Source organism: Aethalodelphis obliquidens, unplaced genomic scaffold (genome assembly GCF_003676395.1).
Source record: "Aethalodelphis obliquidens isolate GAN/ISIS:26980383/991018 unplaced genomic scaffold, ASM367639v1 scaffold21, whole genome shotgun sequence".
NCBI classification, from domain to species: Eukaryota; Metazoa; Chordata; class Mammalia; order Artiodactyla; family Delphinidae; genus Aethalodelphis; species Aethalodelphis obliquidens.
In genome coordinates, this window is record NW_020837965.1 from 25,660,616 (window position 1) to 25,685,808 (window position 25,193).

The window sequence follows — 25,193 nt, forward strand, 5'->3', positions numbered from 1 at the left end:
AACTAATGCCCCCAAACAGAAAACTGTATAAACTAAATACGGTTTATCTATATAATGGGATGTATTGAATATATTTGAAAGAATGACACAGATACACAGATCCTTAAAAATAATGTCCTTAAAGGCAATACACACACACACACACGCACACACACACGCACGCACGCACGCACGCACGCACACACCAGTTTGTGGCTGCTCTGAGGGATAAGGTTGCAGGTATTTCACTATCTAAGTCAGGTATATTCCATAACGAAAGTACTATTTTATTTAAAAAACAACAATAAAAAATAAAGACTCCAGGAAAAAAAAGTGATGGGGGTAAAAATGACAAAATGTTGATCACTGTTGAAACTAGGTAACAGATACACAAGAGCATTCACTCTACTAATTTCTCTACTTCTGGCATGCTTGAAAGTTTCCATGATGAAAAGTTAAAAGAAAAGGGCAAAACCTCCTCCAGGATCCTCCCTGTCAATGCCCCCTTGTGACTAGCCAGAATAGAAACGACCTCCAGGAGACCTTGGGAGCCATGACATAAAGATGGTGCCAGGAAAGACTCTCAACCAGGAATACCTACGTAGGACATTCATACGAACAAGAGAAATACCTTTCTGGTATAAAGGCCATGAGAATTGTGGGTTTAACCATTACAGCACCTAGTAAGCATTATCCTAACATACTAATATATAAATAAATGTCATAATTTACAAAACATATAGAACAGTAGACTTTTCAGAATTTGTATTTGCAAGATTTCACTTGTTTATATTTGTCTGAGATTTTATCCCACTTGTAAGTTACTATCTTAGCCTGCCACTGTTTCATGGATGCTGGCAGAAGACACAGCCTCTTGGGTCAGAGACAAAGGACTTCATTTCTCGTGGTACAGCAACATATATGAGCATCAGCATATTAGCATTGGTTCCCGTTGCCCCGAAGTCCCACAGGGGTGACAGGATGGGCCCAGGTGACACCTGCACACGCAGTGGATTGCTTTACAGGAGAGGAATCTAGGGCCAATGGCCCAGCACTTTTTCAACAAGCAGTAAACAAGATGAATAGCCCTTGCCATCTGGCACACCCAGCAAGAACACGCAGGGAAGCTCAGGGCCTGAGGCAAATTGTTTTCCCAATGGTTCATTACAGTTTAATACCTACATTAACCAGTTTTGCTGATACAGGGTACTTGGTATGGTATTACTCTTATAAAAATTCATATATAGGTAATATTGATTTTAATGCTGCTTTTTTTTTTCTTCTTCTTTTTTGGCTGTGTTGGGTCTTCGTTGCTGCGTGCAGGCTTTCTCTAGTTGCGGCGAGCAGGGGCTACTCTTTGTTGTAGTGCGCGGGCTTCTCATTGCGGTGGTTTCTCTTGTTGCACAGCACGGGCTCTAGAGCGCAGGCTCAGTAGTTGTGGCGCACGGCCTTAGTTGCTCCGCGGTATGTGGGATCTTCCCGGACCAGGGCTCGAACCCGTGTCCCCTGCATTGGCAGGCAGATTCTTAACCACTGAGCCACCAGGGAAGTCCCTAATGCCAATTTTTTTTCTTTTTTTTAGCAGATATTCATTTTTAATTATTATTTATTTATTTATTTTTGGCTGTGTTGGGTCTTCGTTTCTGTGCAAGGGCTTTCTCCAGTTGTGGCAAGCGGGGGCCACTCTTCATCGCGGTGCGCGGGCCTCTCACTATCGTGGCCTCTCTTGTTGTGGAGCACAGGCTCTGGACGCACAGGCTTAGTAGTTGTGGCCCATGGGCCCAGTCGCTCCACGGCATGTGGGATCTTCCCAGACCAGGACTCGAACCTGTGTCCCCTGCATCAGCAGGCAGACTCTCAACCACTGCGCCACCAGGGAAGCCCCCTAATGCCGCTTTTTAATCTTACTAAAAAATAACAATTTCAGTGTACATTTTCGTATATACTAGCTTCAGGCCATGCAAAATAAGAAAATCCTATTTGTAATCACATATTTGTAGAAATTGGAAAAACTACTTTTCCCCAAAAACAGCATCTAACCATGTTATTACCATTCAAAATACCGTATACCACTACCAGTCTGTAGTAACTGTCACAGGAAGAAAGAAGAACCTGTAACTGCTGTGCATATGGTAGATGCCCAACAACTCCTGAAGAGAAGGTTTGAAGAAAATAATTCTTAAAGCTTTACACAGGGCTTCCCTGGTTGCACAGTGGTTGAGAGTCCGCCTGCTGATGCAGGGGACACGGGTTCGTGCCCCGGTCCGGGAAGATCCCACATGCCGCAGAGCGGCTGGGCCCGTGAGCCACGGCCGCTGAGCCTGCGCGTCTGGAGCCTGTGCTCCGCAACGGGAGAGGCCACAGCGGTGAGAGGCCCGCGTACCACAAAAAAAAAAAAAAAAAAAAAAAAGCTTTACACAAAAATTTATTTTCCAAAGATGATTTCTAGGGAGGAAAATAAAAGCACTGAGAGTGTGAAGTGTGTTGAATGGTGGTCCCCAAAACGACATGTCCTCGTCCTAAGCCCCAGTACCTGTGAATGTGACCTTATTTGGAAATAAGGTCTTTGCAGGTGTGATTAAGTTAAGGCGCTTGAAACGAGAACGTCCTAGACTCTCTGGGTGGGTCCTAAGTCCAATGGCAAGGGTCCTTATAAGAGACACACAGAGAAAGTAGAACGGTGGCTCCAGGGGCTGGTGGGAGGGGGAAATGGGGAGTTGTTACTGAATGGGTACCGAGTTTCAGTCATGCAAGATAAAAAAGTTGTAGAGATCTGTAGTACAACAATGTGCACACAGTTAACGATACTATACACTTAAAAATTTATTAAGAGGGTAGATCTCACGTTATGTGATTTTTACGACAACAAAATAAGAGAGACACACACATGCAGACATAGAAGAGGCGCCTGTGTGAACACAGGGGCAGAGACTGGAGGGACGCGGCCACAAGCCAAGGGACGCCCGGAGCCACGGGGGGTGGGGGTGGGGGGTGGGAGGAGGAGTCCTGCCCTGGCGGCCTCGGAGGGCGCGGGGCCCCGCCCACACCTTGATTTCAGGCTTCTGCCCCCAGAACTGGAGAGAAGCAATTTCTGTGGTATTAAGCCACCAAACTTGTGACAAAGTGTTGCAGCAGCCCCAGAAATTTAACATAGAACGTAACGGATATCTTTTTTAATCTAAGGAAAACATTCATTTTTTTCACTAAAGGAAAAAGCCTTTCTAAGCATAACGAGGTAGGAAGTCACTCGGAAGAGGCTGATTTATTTGACTACGTAAAATTAAAAAGTCTAGCACCTCAAGAAACACCCGAAAAATGGTTAACTCAATTATGAAAAAGCCATACAAAGGACTATTATATGGCAGATAAAGAGGGGTAAGGCAGCTCTTCAGCTTCTGACAGGGAACATCCTTTCAAGATATAGTATTAAATGAAAAAGACAAACGAAAGAACGGTGTGTAAACCGTGTTAACATTGCTTTCAAAACAGTTTACACACTGTGTCAGGCAGTATGACGGCGCCCAACAATGTCCATGTTCTAATCCCTGGAGCCTGTGAATGTCAGGCTGCACAGCAGGAGAGAGTTAACGGCTAAGCCTGCTGAGAAGCCGGCCTTAAAACAAGGGTATGATCTTGGATTTACTGGGTGGGCGCAATGCGTCAGCCACAGGGAGCTCATCAGTGGCAGAAGGAGGCAGAGGAAACAGAATCAGAGACAGATGGGAAGACATGACGCTTTGCAGACGGAGGACAGACGGGAAGATGTGACGCTTTGCAGACAGAGGAGAGGCTACAAGTCAAGGAGCACAGGTGGCCTCTGGAAGCTGGACAAGACCAGGAAACAGATTCTCCCCTGGAGCCCCCAGAAGGGACGCCACCTGCCAGCAACTTGATCTCAGTCCAGGGAGAGTCGTTTAAGTTGTGTGGTTCTAAGCTGCTGAGTTTGTGACAATTTGTTATAGCAGCAATAAAAAACTTATACACACAACACTCACACATTTCTGCTAACCTATACACAGAAGGAACACAAGGAAGTGCCACAGTGGTTACCTTGCGGGGGAGGGTCTAGATGGGTGGGAGGGCAGGAACGGAAGAGAGACTCACTTTTCACTATATATAAATCTGTGCTTCTTTTTGTGTTACACTTTGTATATGGATTAATTTTTTATTTTTTTAATTTTTATTTTATTTTATTTTATTTTTTTTGCGGTACGCGGGTCTCTCACTGTTGTGGCCTCTCCCATTGCAGAGCACAGGCTCCGGACGCGCAGGCTCAGCGGCCATGGCTCACGGGCCCAGCCGCTCCGCAGCACGTGGGATCTTCCCGGACCGGGGCACAAACCCACGTCCCCTGCATCGGCAGGCGGACTCTCAACCACTGCGTCACCAGGGAAGCCCATGTATTAATTTTTTAAAGTAATTAAAAACAATTTTTAAAGGGTGATTTTCTTTGTGATTCCTTTAAGGAAAATGGCATTTGAGATTAAAAGCTAAGTATATTTATTTTTATATAATATCATCGTAAAGAAAGTGGCAATTTATGAAATATAAAATAATTGACAAGAAAATTAAAAACAACAAAAACATAAGACACCACTTCACACCCACTAGAATGGCTAGACTCAAAAAGATAGATAATAACAAGTATTGCTGAGGATATGGATAAGTGAGAACTCTCATACATTGCTGGTGGAAATGCAAAATGGTGCAGCCACTGTGGAAAACAGTTTAGCAGTTCAAGATATTAAATGGAGTCCCACATGACTCAGAATTCCACTCCTAGGTATATACTCAAGAAAAATGAAAACATATGTCCAAACAATAACCTGTACACATATGTTCACGGAAGCATTATTCATAATAGCCAAAGGTGGAAACAACACAAATGTCCATCAGCTAATGAACGGATAAACAAAATATGGTCTATCCATACAACGGACAGTTATTCAGCCACAGACCCATGGATGAACCCTGAAAACGTTACGCTAAGTAAAAGAAGCCAAGCGCAAAAGGCCATTTACATGAAATGTCCAGAATAGGCAAATCCCCGGACATGGAAGTAGATTAGTGGTTGCCTAGGGTGGGTGGGGTCTGGGGGAAACGGGGAATCAATGCTAATTTCTTTTGGGGATGATGAAAGTGTTTTAACAGACGATGATGATGGTTGCACCACTCAGTAAAAATACCTAAAATCACTGCATTGTATACTTTAACTGGGTGAACTTTACAGTATGTAAATTGTATCTCAATAAAGCTGTTAAAACAAACAAATCCGTGGTGCCTGAGTCAGAGCAGCGGTTACCCTGGGGATTTCCAGGACACGGGTAACGCTCTGTTCCTTGATCTTGGAGCAGGTTACACAAGCAGGTTCACTTTCTGAAAATTCACCAACCTGTACTTGTAATTCGTGCAGTTTTCTGGATGTATGTTATACTCCAATATTTAAAAATCGGAAGAAAAAAAGCAAGCCAAAGTTAGGAATAAGCAGGAAGTATGAGGAACAGAAAAGATATACAATAAAGAATATATTCAAGGAAAGGCCCAAAGAAAAACAGATTCAGATCATATTAGTGTCGGAATAACCACATCCACAAATTCCCACTGCTGAGACCCAACAAGGAGGTGCTTTCACCACGGTTCTGGTTCCCAGGAGGGCCAGGTCTTCCTGCTCTAGAGTGTTCCTGTTCTCAAGCTCACCCTTCATTGACTGTTATAATTATAATACGCTTCCATATTGGGAACTGTAGTCTGACTTACTGGTCTTCACAACTGACGCAGACTAAACCAACCTCTTGAGTGAGAACACAGTTTAGGGGCCACGTATATTCTTCAACAGATCCCCCCCAACAGGGAGACTGGTTATCCTCTGCCATGGTTAGCTTCAGAGAGCCTCTTCTGGTTCCCTGCAACAGGTCTCCATCCTATTTCCCAGGTGGCTCCTTTGTCCTAAGTGGAAACCCTCTGCGAAGGACTGCCAGCCCCAGCACTAACATTTCTTAGTCCTGGCAACTAACAAGAGTTGGAGATAAACTACATTGCACCAAGACAAAGAAACACATAAAAACAACAGCAGAAACAAAGAATGCTTGGGGCGATGGAGTATGATTTTAGTACTAAGACCATTCCATTCATAACTAAGGAAATCTGTACACTACAAGCCACAGCCCTCAGCAAACACTGCGATAAGCCAAGCCTCGTGATGGAAGCCAAGCCTGTGCTTTGTGTGAGAAGAGGGTGGGCCATCACGCCCGGAGGGGCCTCCCTGCACGTCATCAGCAGGGAAAACCACCTGAGGGTGCTGAATCTCTAGACTAGCATTTTCTGAATTGAGTTCCTCAAAACACTAGTACCCCCCAAACACTAATGGGTATTCCACAAAAGGGGGTTCTATGAGCAAATAAATCTAGGAAATGCAGGGCTAAATAAAGAGAAACACGTTTGACTACAGACCTCAGTACTTCTCTCTGAAAAGGCAGTGTGTCTCCAGGGCACCAAGCAGCACACAGGAGGGGTGAGCTGTGTGCAAGCAGACATGTCTCCCAAGAATACCAGTTAATACCCCAGCGCCGCTCTATGCCCGCAAACTGAAGACCTTTAAGCTAAGCTAGCAGAATCCCTCTTAACCACGTCTTCCCTGAATAAAAAATTAACTGGTCTAGTTCCCAGCAAGGCAGGATTTCAGAGCTATTCTGCCAGTTTTACAGTCCTCCCCGCTCGCCCTCTAAGAGAAGTTGGCTAGAGCAAGGCAGGGCTCAGCCCTGGTGGAGTCTTCAGGACTGAAGTGTCAGATCCCTGCTGATAAAACTCAGAAGCTGTAACTTGCTTGACAACCACAGCTTAAACTGAATCCCAGAGCCTCTCTAAAACAGGTAACCTGCGCAGTAAGTCCTGGAAACAAGACATGTAAGATTCTTGGGTGAATCTCCCGAAAAGCTTCTTCAAAACAAACTGAACAAAATACAGGCCCTGTGGCTTACCACTAATCTGTCCAGTTTGGAAATTTATAAAACAACTTTGACCAATTTCTCAAGGAGCCTCCAAACTTGAAATTCTGTGGGAAAATTCAACCAGCTGGACCCTTTTACTGAGTCATACATCCTCCTGCCCTCGAGAAGACCCACCCTGAGCTGCCTAACCCCACTCTCACTCGTCAAGCAATAGCCAGGGAATAGCTGCTGCTTGTTAAAACAACACCAACCCTTTCCCTTCTCTTGGATGGACTAGACTAGAATGCCCAGAAATTTCCCTGAAAGGAGACACAGTCTATTACTGTGCAGAAAAGAGCTCACATGGCAGGCCTAAGACCGCTCTCCGTCTGCTTGCAAGGTTGGCCCTTGGGCAGGGTTTCCACCAGCCCCTGCACAATAAGAGTGACTCACTCCGACTCACACCGTCGGAGCGAGCAATGGGGTTTACGCTGAATCTGCTTTCCTCCTGGGAGCTGGGATTTGCTATGTTCTGGGCAGAGGGTGCCTACGTTATCAGCGTCCAATAAAAATCCTGGGCACTGGGGCTCTAATGAGCTTCCTTATAGAAAATATTTCACACGTGTTGTCAGTTTGCTGTTGGAAGAACTAAGCGCGTCCGCCCTGTGTGACTCCGCTGGGAGAGGACTCTTGGCAGCTTGCGACGCGCTTCCTCCAGACTTTGCCCCATGTCCCTTTGTCTGCGCACCTCGCTCTGTACCCTCTCACTGGAGTACGTCGCAGCCATGAGTATGAGCATATCCTGAGTCCTGTGAGTCCTCCGAGCAAATCATGGAACCAACGGGTCATCTTGGGACCCGCTCCCCCCCCCCGCCAACGCAATTTATACTGTACTTCAGCCTAAATGAATTAAACATCCCTGGTGGTATGACTACATCATTGTGGGTGTCAATAAAGATTTATTAGCATCAGCTATGCACTGTGCCATGCACGGAAGACACAAAGATCAGTAAGACACAATCCCTCACACTGAGGACGTAGAGTGTGTTCCCAGGCCCCCAGAGAGGCAGGGGAGGGGCTTCCCTGGTGGCGCAGTGGTTGAGAATCCGCCTGCCAATGCAGGGGACACGGGTTCGAGCCTTGGTCTGGGAAGATCCCATATGCCGCGGAGCAACTAGGCCCGTGCACCACAACTACTGAGCCTGCGCGTCTGGAGCCTGTGCTCCGCAACAAGAGAGGCCGTGATAGTGAGAGGCCCGCACACCACGATGAAGAGTGGCCCCCGCTTGCCGCAAGTAGAGAAAGCCCTTGCACAGAAACGAAGACCCAACACAGCCAAAAATAAGTAAATAAATAAATAAATATTTTTTAAAAAAGAGAGAGGCAGGGGAGAGAGCCACGCTCCTGTTTAGATAATATTAAAGGCCAAATTAATGAGTACACGGTGTCCAAAATTGAGTACCTGGTGCTGTAGATTCTAAACCCCCAGGACCAACCCGGTAGGTAGGCGTTAGAGCAGATGTTTTTCCACCTTCTGTACGTACCCTGTCCTCTGTCACAGACCTGCTCGTGGTCCGCTTTGCACCTTCTCTCCATAGGGCCATAAGCCTCTTAAAGGCAAAGCCTACTATCTATTCTCTTTCGTGCCCTGTACATACTCAACAAATGAATCAAAGAGGAAATGTCAGGTCACATGCCCCATAATCTAATATTCCTATAATACCCCGTACATATACTGCAGGGGGAACTTTGCTGATAACTGAATCACAAAATTATTACTATTGACTAATTGGCAACCAACACTTTTTTATTCATCTGTCTTTAAATATTGGGTATTTCTGATCACAGTGAGAGAGAACTCTTGTTCCTTAGGTTACCTCCTTTCCCAGGTCAGACCAGCCACATAAATGCAACAGTGAGATTAGAAGGGTAAGAAGAATAAAATGACTGGAAGGATGCTATTTAAATTAACTTCATAGTCCTGCAATCAAACTGTCTTTTATAAATTTATTTATTTATTTTTGGCTGCGTTGGATCTTCGTTGCTGCGCGCGGGCTTTTCTCTAGTTGCGGCGAGCGGGGGCTACTCTTTTGTTGCGGTGCGCAGGCTTCTCACTGCGGTGGCTTCTCTTGCTGTGGAGCACGGGCTCTAGGTGCACGGGCTTCAGTAGTTGTGGCTCATGGGCTCTAGAGCGCAGGCTCAGTAGTTGTGGTGCATGGGCTTAGTTGTTACGCGGCATGTGGGATCTTCCTGGACCAGGGCTCGAACCCGTGTCCCCTGCATTGGCAGGCGGATTCTTAACCACTGTGCCACGAGGGAAGTCTCCAAACTGTCGTTAGAATATGTTTTCATTAATATTAGTATGGCTCCATGGATATTTATTTTATCCTTCGGGATAATCTAATACTACTTTATCTTGTTGCTTCAAATTGTTCCAGCTTTGGCCTTAGGGAGCTCTTTCAGTTGGCTCCTTTGTCCCTTTGACATGCTTCCATCAATAAGGGGTTTGTTTCTTTTTCAGTACTTTCTTACTTTCTAGCACTACAAAATCTTATGCATTTCCTGCTTCCGTCCTAGGATAAGCCGCTTCACCAAGGAGCCCTGGCTCCTTCTATCGGAAAAAGATATTTATTAAACACCAAGATCTGAACACTAGGTACCAGGCACCATTTTTCACTTAATCATCTCAAAAATCCCATGCAGTAGGTATCCCATTAATCCATCTTACAAATGAGGAACTAAGGCACTGAGAGGTTAGGTAGCCTGCCCAAGGTCACCTCAATAAGCAGTAGGCTTTAAACACAGGGAGTCTGACCCCAGAAGCATTTCCCAACCACGCTGCCACTGCTGTCTTCCCTGAGCAGAACACTGCCCGGGAGACACAGATAAAGTCACACAAATGTACTTATAAGAGCAGTGACCACGGTAACAGATCCTTTCCAAAGTAACTGGCTCAGCTGACAAGGTCCATGACAAAAGCAGAATCTGGGAACCCCACTGCCAATGACATAGGGACACATTCTTCGGTGTGAGGAGCAGAGAAAGCACAGCTCCAGCTGGGAGTGGAATAATGATCTCTGGAGTCAGGAGTAGGGAAAGGGGGCTGACTGCAAAGGAGCACAAGACAACTTCTGGGGGTGACAGAAAGGTTCTATATCTTGTTTTTGTTTTTCTGGGTTTTTTTTTTTTTTTTTGGCCACACCATGCAGCTTGCTAGATCTCAGGTCCCTGATCAGGATTTGAACCTGGGCCCTCGGCAGTGAAAGCACAGAGCCCTAACCACTGGACCGCCAGGGAATTCCCAAAGGTTCTATATCTTGACTGTGGAGACACTACTGTCTATATTTGCCAAATTTCATCAAACTATACTCTTAAAATAGGTGAATTTTATTGGGTGCAAATTATACCTCAATAAAGCTGATTAATCTGGAGATTTCACATTTAAAAATTCAAGTTAGATCCTTATTCCACAATACACTTAAAAATTGGTAAATGAGAATTCCCTGGTGGTCCAGTGGTTAAGACTCCACGCTCCCAATGCAGGGGGCCCAGGTTCGATCCCTGGTCAGGGATGCTGCCTGCCGCAACTAAAAGATCCCGCATGCCGCAACTAAGACTCGGAGCAGCCAAATAAATAAACTAAATAAATAAATATTTAAAATAATAATAATAATAAATGCTGGGGAGGGTGTGGAGAAAAAGGAACCCTCCAACACTGCTGGTGGGAATGTAAGTTGGTGCAGCCACCATGGAGAACAGTTTGGAGGTTCCTCAAAGAACTAAAAATAGAGTTACCATGTGATCCAGCAATCCCACTCCCATGCATATATCTGGGGAAAACGTTAACTCGAAAATATACATGCACTCCTATGTTCATAGCAGCACTATTCACAATAGCCAAGACATGGAAACAACCTAAATGTCCATCGACAGATGAATGGATAAAGAAAACGTGGTACCTATAAACAATGAATACTACTCAGCCATAAAAAAAGAACAAAATAATGCCATTTGCAGCAAATGGATGGACCTAGAGATTATCATACTAAGTGAAGTAAGTCAGAAAAGGAAATACAAATACCATATGATTTCACTTATATGTGGAATCTAAAATATGACACAATGAAATTATCTATAAAAAAAAAAAGGCTCGGGCTTCCCTGGTGGCGCAGTGGTTGAGAATCTGCCTGCTAATGCAGGGGACGCGGGTTCAAGCCCTGGTCTGGGAGGATCCCATGTGCTGCAGAGCAACTGGGCCCGTGAGGCACAACTACTGAGCCTGCGCGTCTGGAGCCTATGCTCCGCAACAAGAAAGGCCGCGATAGTGAGAGGCCCGCGCACCGCAATGAAGAGTGGCCCCCACTTGCCACAACTAGAGAAAGCCCTCGCACAGAAACGAAGACCCAACACAGCCAAAAAAAATAAATAAGTAAATTAATAAATTCCTACCCCCAACATCTTAAAAAAAAAACAAAAACCTGCAGCTACTCTAACAACTTCTCCATACTCTCTAAAAAAAAAGGCTCACAGACATAGGAAACAGATTTGTGGTTACCAAGGGGAGGGGGTGGGGGAGAGATGGATGGGGAATTTGGGATTAGCAAGGTCCTACTGTATAGCACAGGGAACTATATTCAATATCCTGTGATAAACCATAATGGTAAAGAATATGAAAAAGAATATACATGTGGGCTTCCCTGGTGGCGCAGTGGTTGGGGGTCCGCCTGCCGATGCAGGGGACACGGGTTCGTGCCCCGGTCCGGGAGGATCCCACATGCCACGGAGCGGCTGGGCCCGTGAGCCATGGCCGCTGAGCCTGCGCGTCTGGAGCCTGTGCTCCGCAACAGAAGAGGCCACAACAGTGAGAGGCCCGTGCACCGCCCCCACCAAAAAAAAAAAGAATATACATGTATAACTGAATCACTTTGCTGTACAGTAAAAATTAACACAACATTGTAAATCAACTATACTTCAATAAAATAAATTTTTTAATGATGCTTTCAAATAACATTTAACAATATAAGAAATTGTTCATCCATAATTTAATACTAAGTGAAAAAAGGACGGCAGTGATCATACGAATACATATACATGCAGACTTGCTTTAAAAAAAAAAGTCAACTCTGCACTTTATTTATTTATTTAGGCCAAGCCCCACAGCTTGCAGGATCTTAGTCACCGACCAGGGATTGGACCCGGGCCACAGCAGTGAAAGTGCCGAGTCCTGACCACTGGACCACCAGGGAATTCCCAACTCTGCATTTTAAAGTGGTTTAAGTACAAACTCCAAGTGTGTGCCAGCATTCCAAGCTGGCTCCAGACCATCACGACCAGCCAGCAATAAATGGAACCCATGGCCCTGGAGAGAGCCGCGGGGGGGATAAAGAATTACTTGTTTCCTCCATGGCTCTTCCAATAGACAAAGGGTCTGGGTGTAACAAGGATGAAAGGCAGGGGAGAGAAAAAGAGAAACACCCCTATGAGAAAACACTTACTTAGGAAAAGTATCTTCCTATTCCCTCCAACAGGATGTCGCATATTTTCACAGGCCTTTACTGTTAGATAAGAAACATTAAGATGAACACAAAGCACAACACAAAGCTGTGAAGGATATAGAGCTATGCTAGCAAAAACCCCTGCCCCACACTAATGGGAATAGAGAGAGCAAACAATCACTAAAAACCAACCAACCAAAAAAGCACCCAGACTCAAGGACAAAGAAAAGTGTAAATAGCATAGCTATATGACAAGGGTGGAGCGGGACTTCCCTTGTGGTCCAGTGGCTAAGACTCCGCGCTCCCAATGCAAGGCGCCCAGGTTCAATCTCTGGTCAGGGAACTAGATCCCGCATGCCGCAACTAAGGCCCAGTGTGGCCAAACAAGTAAATATTAAAAAAATAATAATAAAAGACAAGCTCAAGGGTCAAGACTTAATAAAATGAATACTTTTTAAAACAGGGTAGATAGAACAAGGAGGATAAATAAGTCCATTCATATTAATTAAGATTCTATTCATTTTTACCAAACCAAGGCTTGTTTAAGTGGAATTTAAGCCTTATTTAAAGCGTGAAAATGGAGTCCAGATTCATTTTTTGTGAAATTCTAAACCTGTCACACCCAAATCCAAATATTTGTATTCAAACACTGCTTCTAAAGGTTTTAATCAAGGCAGGTGATAAGCATCAGAACGATGGGGCTTCACCAGCGGAGGGGTGAAAAGAATTGAGGGAGGTTAATTAGGGAGTATAACCCTCAACTAGAGTTTAAAAGGAAGAGGATTCAGCTTGTAATTCCCACTCTCCCTGAGAGATTAAGTAATTCAAACCAAATCACTAAAACAAGGTCAGGAACCTTCAATAAAGAAGGCTGTGCCCAATTAATGACTTGCTGTAGTGTGGAAAATTGTGACCTGAATTACCAAACATAGTGAAAACACAGAAGGACGTAAAAGTATTCATAAACTCATAAAAATGGTGATCATTTTGTAATGTGCAGAAACACTGAATCACTATGCTGAGCATCTGGAACTAGCATAGTGTTGTAGGTCAATTATACTTTAAAAAAAAACCTAGACTTTAAAATTTAAACTGCACCCTTTAACCCAATCAATGTACGCCACTGATAAACATGAATTACTCAAAGATCTATGTTCAAACACCTTCATTGAAGCATCATCCTAACAGGCTACAGTACAACATATTTAATATAATCACATCTAATTTTAGAACAAATACACACACACACACACACACACACACACACACACACAATATGCACAGAACATTTACGGACGTACATCTAAGAAAATGTTAACCAGGACGGACTCTGCCCAGTAGGGAAGGGTCCTGAGACTAATTTAAAACATTTCACTGCTTGAATTTATCACAAAGCTACGATTATTTTCCCTTAATTTTGTTTTCTTTAAAGAGAAAAAGTTGCTAGTTGATGCATCTATTTATAAAACAGAAGGTGATATGCACACTAGGAAGGAGAGCATGGAACAACATTATGTGAAGTACCTTGCAACTTTGATTCTATAAAAATACTGACATAAATTGTTACCGAACCAAACTTGGGTCCGCTCGCCAGTTCGCAGTAAAGCCAGTCTATTGACACCAGGTTGTGGTGAAGGAAAGCACAGCATTTATTGTAGGGCGCTAGATAAGGAGTCCAGGAGAGCTAGTGCTTAAAATACGCGAACTCCCCAATGGGTTTAAATGCATAGCAAAGCATTTAAAAAAAATTTTTTTTTTAATTTCTCTCTATATATTTATTTATTTATTTTGATTTGTCTGCACCGGGTCTTAGTTGCAGCATGCGGGATCTTCCTTGCCATGTGTGGTATTTTTAGTTGTGGCATGCAGGCTCTTAGTTGCAGCATGTGGGATCTAGTTCCCTTCAGGGATAAAACCCGAGCCCCCTGCATTGGGAGCGTGGAGTCCCAACCACTGGACCACCAGGAAAGTCCCTCAGCAAAGCATTTTTAAAGGCCCAGTGAGGGAGAGGCGTCCCAGGGTATGTGATCAGCTCATGCACAATTCTGATTGGTTGATGGTGATGTAACAGGGTGATGTCACAGGGGTTAACATTATCAATCCTTAGGCGCCAGGAGGTCTGGGAGCTATTTGTTTATGGTCATCAAGTAGTTCATTTCTCCCATTTGGTGGTGGTTTTAGCACCTGTAAAACAACTCAGGAATTGTGCATCAGATACTATTATCTGGGTACTTCAGAGCGGAGCTACAGCAGAGGACATGGGGGAGGGGTCTGTTCTGGGAAGGCCCCATAGGGTCCTGCTCAGTTACATCATGAGGGACAGAAAGCTTAAACCTCACTGCAATTACAACAGATGATTTTTTAAACTCTCTCTGTGATATAATAGCAAACGGTTACTGCCTTCAGAATATGTAGTTTTTTCTCTTTTTATAGATACGTTTTGAATAATCCATTAAAAAGTACAGACAGGAAAAAAATTGATACTCGCATTAGATTAGGTAAGGGTAAATTTTTTCAAAGTAAGGATCTGACTGATGTTTGCCATTCTTTCCCCTTTTACATCCTTGCCTGCCATCCACTGGGATAGCAAATGATAACTCATTCACATTTTACCATGTACCAGACACTATGCTGTAAGTTTTACATAGATTATCTCATTTAACTTTGAAACAATCCTATAAAATAAGTATTATTATGCCTGTTTAAAGATGAGTGTGGAAGGTTTTATTTTCCAAAGATGGCAGCCTCTAGATATCCCATCCCACATGCTCATCTTACTATGTGTCTTTGTCACTCCTCCATCAAGAGGTGGGATCTATGTTCTCTCCTCTCAAATCTGAGGGATGCAGAAGTAACATTATGCCACTTCTGAGGCTAGATCAGAGAACGTAATGCTGCTTCCACCTCAAACTCTCGGGATGCTTATTCGCAGAACCTAGCTGCCATATTGTGAGGAGGCCCAAGACACATGGAGATTCTGAGTGTTATGTTCTGGCTGACAGCCCATGCTGAGGTCCCAGCTGACAGCTAGCATCAACCACCAGACACTTGAGTGAGGAAACTTTTGAGATGACTCCAGCTCCAGCCACCATCTAGCTGCAACCACATGAGAGACTCCAAGTGAAATCTGCCTCGTTGGGTCCAGGCAACTCACAGAACCATAGGAGAGAATAATGATTGTTATTGTAAGCCACCAAGTTGGGGTAATTTGTTACACAGCAGCAGACAACCGGAATGATGAAGAAAAACCAGCATAAGAAAAGAAAGGTCGGTAACCTGCCAGAGGATACCTTGTCTGCCTGGCTCCAAAGCCCACACTCTTAGCAACTAAGCTGTGTTACTCCTTGGTCCCTACTACTGAAAATGATGCAAAGCAAAAAGGAGGTGGTCAGGAATAATCCACAGAATGATCAATATATCCCCAAGCACTTGGTCATTGCCTGGAAAACAAATAAGAAAATATATCTAGGGGCTTCCCTGGTGATGCAGTGGTTAAGAATCCACCTGCCAATGCAGGGGACACGGGTTTGAGCCATGGTCTGGGAAGATCCCACATGCCGTGGGGCAACTAAGCCCACGCAGCACAACTACTAAGCCTGTGCTCTAGAGCCCACGAGCCCCAACTACTGAGCCCATGTGCCACAACTACTGAAGCCCGTGCGCCTACAGCCTATGCTCCACAACAAGAGAAGCCACTGCAATGAGAAGCCCGTGCAACACAACGAAGAGTAGCCCCTGCTCTCCACAACTAGAGAAAAACCCGTGTGCAGCAACAAAGACCCAACACAGTGAAAAAAATAAATAAAATTAAAATTTAAAAAAAAGAAAATACATCAAACCGCAAAATAAAGACCAGCATGATAATCTAGCACTCCCAGTCCCACTCAATGACCTCAAGCTACAAGTCCAATTTCACCATTACACACTCTTCCTGTTCATTCTAATTCCAATACTCTGTGTCTGTGACTTTCTGTTCTGGAATATTCTCTCCACTGTTAACTATTTGTTCAGTATTTAATGATCAGGACTTAAACCTGAAGGACAATAGGTTACACCAGTTCTCAGACTGGATTTTAAGGTAGAAAGAAGGGAGAATAAAGATGCACCACTAAACCAAGTAATTAAAGCCACCAAAATGGCCACGTCTCAAATAACACCTAATATAGATTTGTAAAACCCCAGAAGCTTAAAGGATATAAATCATAAAATGCAAATGTTAACATATATATCAATGTGTATATATATAAATGCTAACATCAGTATTTTTAAAAGAGGCTAGATACACAATAATGTACGCATACATACATATATATAGACGCACAGGAAACTGGTAAGGGTGGTTGACTCTAGGAAGAGAAGCATGAAGGGTCTAAGAGGCAAAGGTGAATAAACGGAACGATCAAATGATCAAATCTAGCTTCAACAAAACTAAGACGCTCTGACATCAGACACTCTAGATGAGACACAGTGATGGGGACACAACTTCATCTCTGACATATTCCTGACAAAAATATTTAAGCTAAAGCTAATCATGAGGTTTAGAACACCGGAAGTGCCCATGGCTGTCATGCAAACCTTGTCCTCTGAGCCTAGCACGAGTCACAACCACTAGCTGTTTGCTTCCTAGGGCACAAGGACCGTCGCTGCTACCTTCAAACATCTGCCTTATTAACATGCTTGTGAGATCCTGGTTCCCAGGCCTGAGCTCCTGTGGTGGGACCTCCAATTCCAAACCGCTGGACTAACAGAGAACCTCAGACCCCAGGGAATATTAATCAGAGTGAGGCCTCCCGGAGGTCCTCATCTCAGCACCAAGACCTGGCTCTAACCAACTGCCTGCAAACTGCAGTGCTGGATGTCTCAGGGCAAACAACCAGTAAGACAGGAAGAGAGTGCTACCCATCAAAAAGAGAAGAAAAATAAAATGAAATGACAAAAAAAATATGTTACAAACGAAGGAGTAAGGTAAAAACCTACAAGACCAAATAAATGAAAATGAAATAGGTAACCTACCTGAAAAAGAATTCAGAGTACTGATAGTAAAGATGATCCAAAATCTCGGAAACAGAATGGAGAAAATACAAGAAACATTTAACAAGGATCTAGAAGAACTAAAGAGCAAACAATGATGAACAACACAATTACTGAAATTAAAAATACTCTAGAAGGAATCAATAGCAGAATAACTCAGGCAGAAGAACGGATAAGTGACCTGGAAGACAGAACGGTGGAATTCACTGCTGTGGAACAGAATAAAGAAAAAAGAATGAAAAGAAATGAAGACAGCCTAAGAGACCTCTGGGACAACATTAAATGCACCAACATTTGAATTATAGGGGTCCCAGAAGAAGAAAAGAAAAAGAACGGGACTGAGAAACTATTTGAAGAGATTATAGTTGAAAACTTCCCTAACATGGAAAAGGAAATAGTCAATCAAGTCCACGATGCACAGAGAGTACCATACAGGATAAGACCAAAGAGAAACACACCGAGACACATGTTAATAAAACTATCAAAAATTAAATGCAAAGAAAAAATATTAAAAGCAGCAAGGGAAAAGCAAAAAATAACATACAAGGGAAGCCCCATAAGGTTAACAGCTGATTTTTCAGCAGAAACTCTGCAAGCCAGAAGGGAGTGGCAGGACATATTTAAAGTGATGAAAGGGAAAAACGTACAACCAAGATTACTCTACCAGCAAGGATCTTATTCAGATTCAATGGAGAAATTAAAACCTTTACAGATAAGCAAAAGTTAAGAGAACTTGGCACCACCAAACCAGCTTTACAACAATGCTAAAGGAACTTCTCTAGGCAGGAAACACAAGAGAAGGAAAAGACCTACAATAACAAACCCAAAACAATTAAGAAAGTGGTAATAGGAACATACATATCGATAATTACCTTAAATGTAAATGCTCCAACCAAAAGACAGACTGGCTGAATGGATACAAAAACAAGACCCGTACATATGCTGTCTACAAGAGACTCACTTCAGACCTAGGGCACATACAGACTGAAAGTGAGGGGATGGAAAAAGATATTCCATGCAAATGGAAATCAAAAGAAAGCTGGAGTAGCAAGCCTCGTATCAGACAAAATAGACTTTAAAACAAAGACTAGGGCTTCCCTGGTGGCGCAGTGGTTGAGAGTCTGCCTGCCAATGCAGGGGACACGGGTTCGTGCCCCAGTCTGGGAAGATCCCACATGCTGCGGATCGGCTAGGCCCGTGAGCCATGGCCACTGAGTCTGCGCGTCCGGAGCCTGTGCTCTGCAACAGGAGAGGCCACAACAGTGAGAGGCCCGTGTACCGCAAAAAAAAAAACCACAAAAAACAAAAAAGACTATTACAAGAGACAAAGAAGAACACTACATAATGATCAAGGGATCAATCCAAGAAAAAGATATAACAATTGTAAATATTTATGCACCCAACACAGGAGCACCTCAACACATAAAGCAAATGCTAATAGCCATAAAAGGGGAAAGCGACAGTAACACAATAATAGTAGGGGACTTTAACACCCCACTTTCACCAACGGACAGATCATCCAAAATGAAAGTAAATAAGGAAACAAAAGCTTTAAATGACACATTGAACAAGATGGACTTAATTGATATTTATAGGACATTCCATCCAAAAACAACAGAGTACACCTTCTTCTCAAGTGCTCATGGAACATTCTCCAGGATAGACCATATTTTGGGTCACAAAGCAAGCCTTCATAAATTTAAGAAAATTGAAATCATATCAAATATCTTTTCTGACCACAACACTATGAGACTAGATATCACTTACAGAAGAAAAACTGTAAAAAATACAAACACATGGAAGCTAAACAATATGCTACTAAATAATCAAGAGATCACTGCGGGAATAAAAAAATACCTAGAAACAAATGACAATGAAACCACAACAACCCAAAACCTATGGGATGCAGCAAAAGCAGTTCTAAGAGGGAAGTTTATAGCAATACAATCCTACCTCAAGAAACAAGAAGAATCTCACATAAACAACAGCTAAAGCACCTAAACCAATTAGAGAAAGAAGACCAAAAACACCCAAGGTTAGCAGAAGAAAAGAAATTATAAAGATCAGATCAGAAATAAATGAAAAAGAAATGAAGGAAAAAATAGCAAAGATCAATAAAACTAAAAGCTCGTTCTTTGAGAAGATAAACAAAATTGATAAACCATTAGCCAGACTCATCAAGAAAAAAAGGGAGAAGACTCAAATCAACAGAATTAGAAATAAAAAAGGAGAAGTAACAACTGACACTGAAGAAATACAAAGGGTCATGAGAGATTACTACAGGCAACTCTATGTCAATAAAATGGACAACCTGGAAGAAATGGACAAATTCTTAGAAAAGCACAACCTTCCGAGACTGAACCAGGAAGAAATAGAAAATATAAACAGACCAATCACAAGCACTGAAATTGAAAATGTGATTAAAAATCTTCCAACAGGGCTTCCCTGGTGGCGCAGTGGTTGAGAGTCCTCCTGCCGATGCAGGGGACACGGGTTCGTGCCCCGGTCCGGGAAGACCCCACATGCCGTGGAGTGGCTAGGCCCATGAGCCATGGCCACTGAGTCTGTGCGTCCAGAGCCTGTGCTCTGCAACAGGAGAGGCCACAACAGTGAGAGGCCCGCGTACCACAAAAAAAAAAAAAAAAAAAAAAAAAAATCTTCCAACAAACAAAAGCCCAGGACCAGATGGCTTCACAGGCGAATTCTATCAAACATTTAGAGAAGAGCTAACACCTATCCTTCTCAAACTCTTCCAAAATATAGCACAGGGAGGAACACTCCTAAACTCATTCTAGGAGGCCACCATCACCCTGATACCAAAACCAGACAAAGACGTCGCAAAAAAAGAAAACTACAGGCCAATATCTCTGATGAACACAGATGCAAAAATCCTCAACAAAATACTAGCAAACAGAATCCAACAGCACATTAAAAGGATCATACACCATGATCAAGTGGGGTTTATCCCAGGAATGCAAGGATTCTTCAATATACGCAAATCAATCAATGTGATACACCATATTAACAAAATGAAGGATAAAAACCATATCATCATCTCAATAGATGCAGAAAAAGCTTTTGACAAAATTCAACACCCATTTATGATGAAAACTCTCCAGGGACTTCCCTGGTGGCACAGTGGTGAAGAATCCGCCTGCCAACACACGGGACACAGGTTCGAGCCCTGGTCCAGGAAGATCCCACATGCCGTGGAGCAACTAAGCCCATGTGCCAGAACTATTGAGCCTGCACTCTAGAGCCCATGAGCCAAACTACTGAGCCTGTGTGCCACAACTACTGAAGCCTGCGCACCTAGATCCCATGCTCTGCAATAATAGAAGCCACTGCAGTGAGAAGCCCATGCACTGTGATGAAGAGTCACCCCCACCCGCCACAACTAGAGAAAGCCCATGCCCAGCAACGAAGACCCAATGCAGCCATAAATAAATAAATAAATGTATTAAAAAAAAAAAAAACTCTCCAAAAAGTAGGCATAGAGGGAACCTACTTCAACATAATAAAGACCATATATGACAAACCCACAACCAACATCGTTCTCAATGGTGAAAAACGGAAGGCATTTCCTCTAAGATCAGGAACAAGACAAGGTTGCCCACTCTCACCACTATTACTCAACATAGTTTTGGAAGTTTTAGCCACAGCAGTCAGAGAAGAAAAAGGAATAAAAAGAATCCAAATCAGAAAAGAAGAAGTAAAGCTGTCACTGTTTGCAGATGGTATGATACTATATGTAGAGAATCCTGAAGATGCTACCAGAAAACTACTAGAGCTAATCAATGAATCTGGTAGAGTAGCAGGATACAAAATTAATGCATAGAAATCTCTTGCATTCCTATACATTAACGAGGAAAATCTGAAAGAGAAATTAAGGAAACACTCTCATTTACCTCTGCAACAAAAAGAATGAAATACCTCGGAATAAACCTACCTAAGGAGATAAAAGACCTGTTAGCAGAAAACTATAAGACACTGATGAAAGAAATTAAAGATGATACAAACAGATGGAGAGATATACCATGTTCTTGGATTGGAAGAATCAACATTGTGAAAATGACTATACTACCCAAAGCAATCTACACAATCCCTATCAAACTACCAATGGCATTTTTCACAGAACTAGAACAAAAAATTTCACAATTTGTATGGAAACACAAAAGATCCCGAATAGCCAAAGCAGTCTTGAGAAAGAAAGACGGAGCTGGAGGAATCACGCTCCTGGACTTCAGACTACACTACAAAGCTACAGTAATCAAGACAGTATGGTATTGGCACAAAAACAGAAATATAGATCAGTGGAACAGGATAGAAAGCCCAGAGATAAACCCACACCCAGATGGTCACCTTATCTTTGATAAAGGATGCAAGAGTATACAATGGAGGAAAGACTGCCTTTTCAATACGTGGTGCTGGGAAAACTGGACAGCTACATGTAAAAGAATGAAATTAGAACACTTCCTAACACCATACACAAAAATAAACTCAAAATAGATTAAAGACCTAAATGTAGGGCCAGACACTATAAAACTCTTAGAGGAAAACGTAGGCAGAACACTCTATGACATAAATCACAGCAAGATCCTTTTTGAACCACCTCCTAGAGAAATGGACATAAAAACAAACAAATGGGACCTAATGAAACTTAAAAGCTTTTGCACAGCAAAGGAAACCATAAACAGGACAAAAAGACAACCTCAGAATGGGAGAAAATATTTGCAAATGAAGCAATTGACAAAGGATTAATCTCCAAAATATACAAGTAGCTCATGCAGGTCAATATCAAACAAACAAACAAACAACCCAATCCAAAAATGGGCAGAAGACCTAAACAGACATTTCTCCAAAGAAGATATACAGATTGCCAACAAACACATGAAAGAATGCTCAACATCACTAATCATTAGAGAAATGCAAATCAAAACTACAATGAGGTATCACCTCGCACCAGTCAGAATGGCCATCATCAAAAAATCTACAAACAATAAATGCTGGAGAGGGTGTGGAGAAAAGGGAACCCTCTTGCACTGTTGGTGGGAATGCAAATTGATACAGCCACTATGGAGAACAGTATGGAGGTTCCTTAAAAAACTACAAATAGAACTACCATATGACCCAGAAAACCATAATTCAAAAAGTCATGTACCAAAATGTTCACTGCAGCTCTATTTACAATAGGCAGGACATGGAAGCAACCTAAGTGTCCATCAACAGATGAATGGATAAAGAAGATGTGGCACATATATACAATGGAATATTACTCGGCCATAAAAGGAAATGAAATTGATTTATTTGTAGTGAGGTGGATGTACCTAGAGTTTGTTATACAGAGTGAAGTAAGTCAGAAAGAGAAAAACAAATACCGTATGCTAACACATACATATGGAATCTGAAAAAAAAAAACAAAGGGGGGCTTCCCTGGTGGCGCAGTGGTTGAGAGTCCGCCTGCCGATGCAGGGGACATGGGTTCGTGCCCAGTCCGGGAAGATCCCACATGCCGCGAAGCGGCTGCGCCCGTGCGCCCGTGAGCCATGGCCGGGAGGGGCCACAGCAGTGAGAGGCCCGCCTACCGCAAAAAAAAAAAAAACAAAAGGTTCTGAAGAACCTAGGGGCAGGACAGGAATAAAGACGCAGATGTAGAGAATGGACTTGAGGACATGGGGAGGGGGAAGGGTAAGCTGGGACGAAGTGAGAGAGTAACACTGACATATATACACTACCAAATGCAAAACAGATAGCTAGCGGGAAGCAGCTGCATAGCACAGGGTGATCAGCTCGGTGCTTTGCGACCACCTAGAGGAGTGGGATAAGGAGGGTGGGATGGAGACGCAAGAGGGAGGGGATATGGGGATATACGTATGCATATAGCTGATTCACTTTGTTATACAGCAGAAACTAACACAACATTGTAAAGCAATTATACTCCAATAAAGATGTTAAAGGAAAAAAGAAAAAAAAATAAAGCTAATCATGAGGAAATTATCAGACAAATCCAAATTGTGGGACATTCTGCAAAACACATGGCCTGGATTCTGGAAAAATGTTGTCATCAAAGACACAAAAGGCAAGACACTGTGCCAGCTAAAGGACACCAAAAAGATGGCAACAAAGTGCAATTTGTGATTTTTGACTGGGATCCTGGAAAAAATAAAAACACCTGTAAAGGATATTATTGGGATAACTGGGAAAATGTGAGATATAGACTGCATATTACATAACAGCATTGTATCAACATGTTATTTGTACTGTGATTATGTAGGAGAATGTTCTTCTTCTTAGGGGATACTTGCTGAATTATTAGTGGTGAAATGAAATGATGTCTACAACTATTCTCAACAGGTTCAGCGAAAATAAATAAACACATAATTGAGAGAGACAGAGAGAAAGAAAATGCCAGAGCACAAGTGAGATGGCACACAAACATAAGGCAAAATGGTGCACCTAGGTGAAGGGTGTATGAATATGCAGTGTACTCTTCTTGCATCTTTTCTGTAGATTCGAAATTTTTCAAAATAAATAGTTGGGAAGGAAAAAAGGAATACCGTAAAAAATGTGTATATAAGTCCACACTTTATGTTGGTATATGCCATATACCAACTACCAACTGACAATTAGAATGCAATGCAAATTAAACATTATAACTACACCTAACATAATGTAATCTTTTCACAGCAAGAGAGGTCGGAATTTTTCTGCACCTCTGGCTCACAAGCGTAAATGACAATTATATCTGTAAAGTAATGTAAAAAAAAAGAAGACCATTCTAGTTGTTACACTTGGATTGTCCATAATCCACAAATCGAAGCACAGGTAAATGTCTTACCCCTACCTCATTTCACAACTTCCCAGTACACTCTTTCACTAAAGAGTTGTTTCAAAATTTCTATAAGGAAGTTCCGATAAAAACACTACTGCTTGACCCAAAAATAATAATAAAAGAAAATACACAGCCCAGCTTTCCTCTCAATTGTCCACTAAACCAATGTCAATAAAAGGCAGGAAGCCACACAGTAACCGCTCACTACATTACTGCCGAATGTTCAAGAAAAGAATCTCGGGTTCAATCCAGCCTTTAAAAAACATTTTTTTTTCAGTCAGCTCCCCAAACTCTAACATAACCTCGTATCAAATTAAGTCTCATCTGGACTCGGGTCGGCGCTGTGGGACCCCTCACGGCCCCCAGAGCAGCCCCGAACCCCTCGGGCTACTCCAGCAGGCTGGGGTTTCGAACAGCCCAGGGAGGTTTGGGGTCCCCACCCTCGGTGCCTCCCACCGCCCTCTGAGCGGCTACGGAAGCCGGCCCCCGTCCCGCCGCCACTCTCCCTCTCGTCCCGCCCCTCCCCAGCCCCACTCAACTCTTCATCATGGATGCGCAAGCCGGCGACAACCCCTTGCCGATAGTGGAAGGAGAAGAAAGGGACAGAAAGGGTGGCCCCTGGCTTCCACTCCTTTGGGGCAGGGTCCCGAACTAGGACCTCCGCGGTGGTCCCTAGATGGAGAGCGTTAGGATCCGGCCGCCATGTTGTATTCCTGTCACCCTAGCAACCGTCTGGCCCCGAACTCCTCGAGTCCGTTAGCCCGCGCGTGCGCAAAACGCCCTGTCCGCGCCCGCCAGCCCTACGTGTACGCGTGCGCACTGCGGCCCGCCTCCTCACTCTAGTTGCTAAGCAATCTCCGGCAGCTTCAGGCAGTTCCCTGCCTAAATTATTGTGTAGACGGCCTTCCCCGGGATCGCTCACCCCAGCGG

The 25,193-nt window shown here is 43.3% G+C and overlaps 1 protein-coding gene across 1 annotated transcript in view; it reads right to left on the bottom strand.

Moving 5' to 3' along the window:
- The window catches only part of MOK (MOK protein kinase), a 47,339-nt gene extending 22,366 nt beyond the window's left edge, over positions 1–24,973 (bottom strand). Inside the window, exon 1 of the mRNA XM_027120617.1 lies at positions 24,803–24,973. Coding sequence (XP_026976418.1) covers positions 24,803–24,812 — 10 coding nt within the window. The 5' untranslated portion in view covers positions 24,813–24,973. The remainder of the gene's footprint in view (positions 1–24,802) is intronic.
- Between the last annotated feature and the right edge of the window lie 220 nt (positions 24,974–25,193).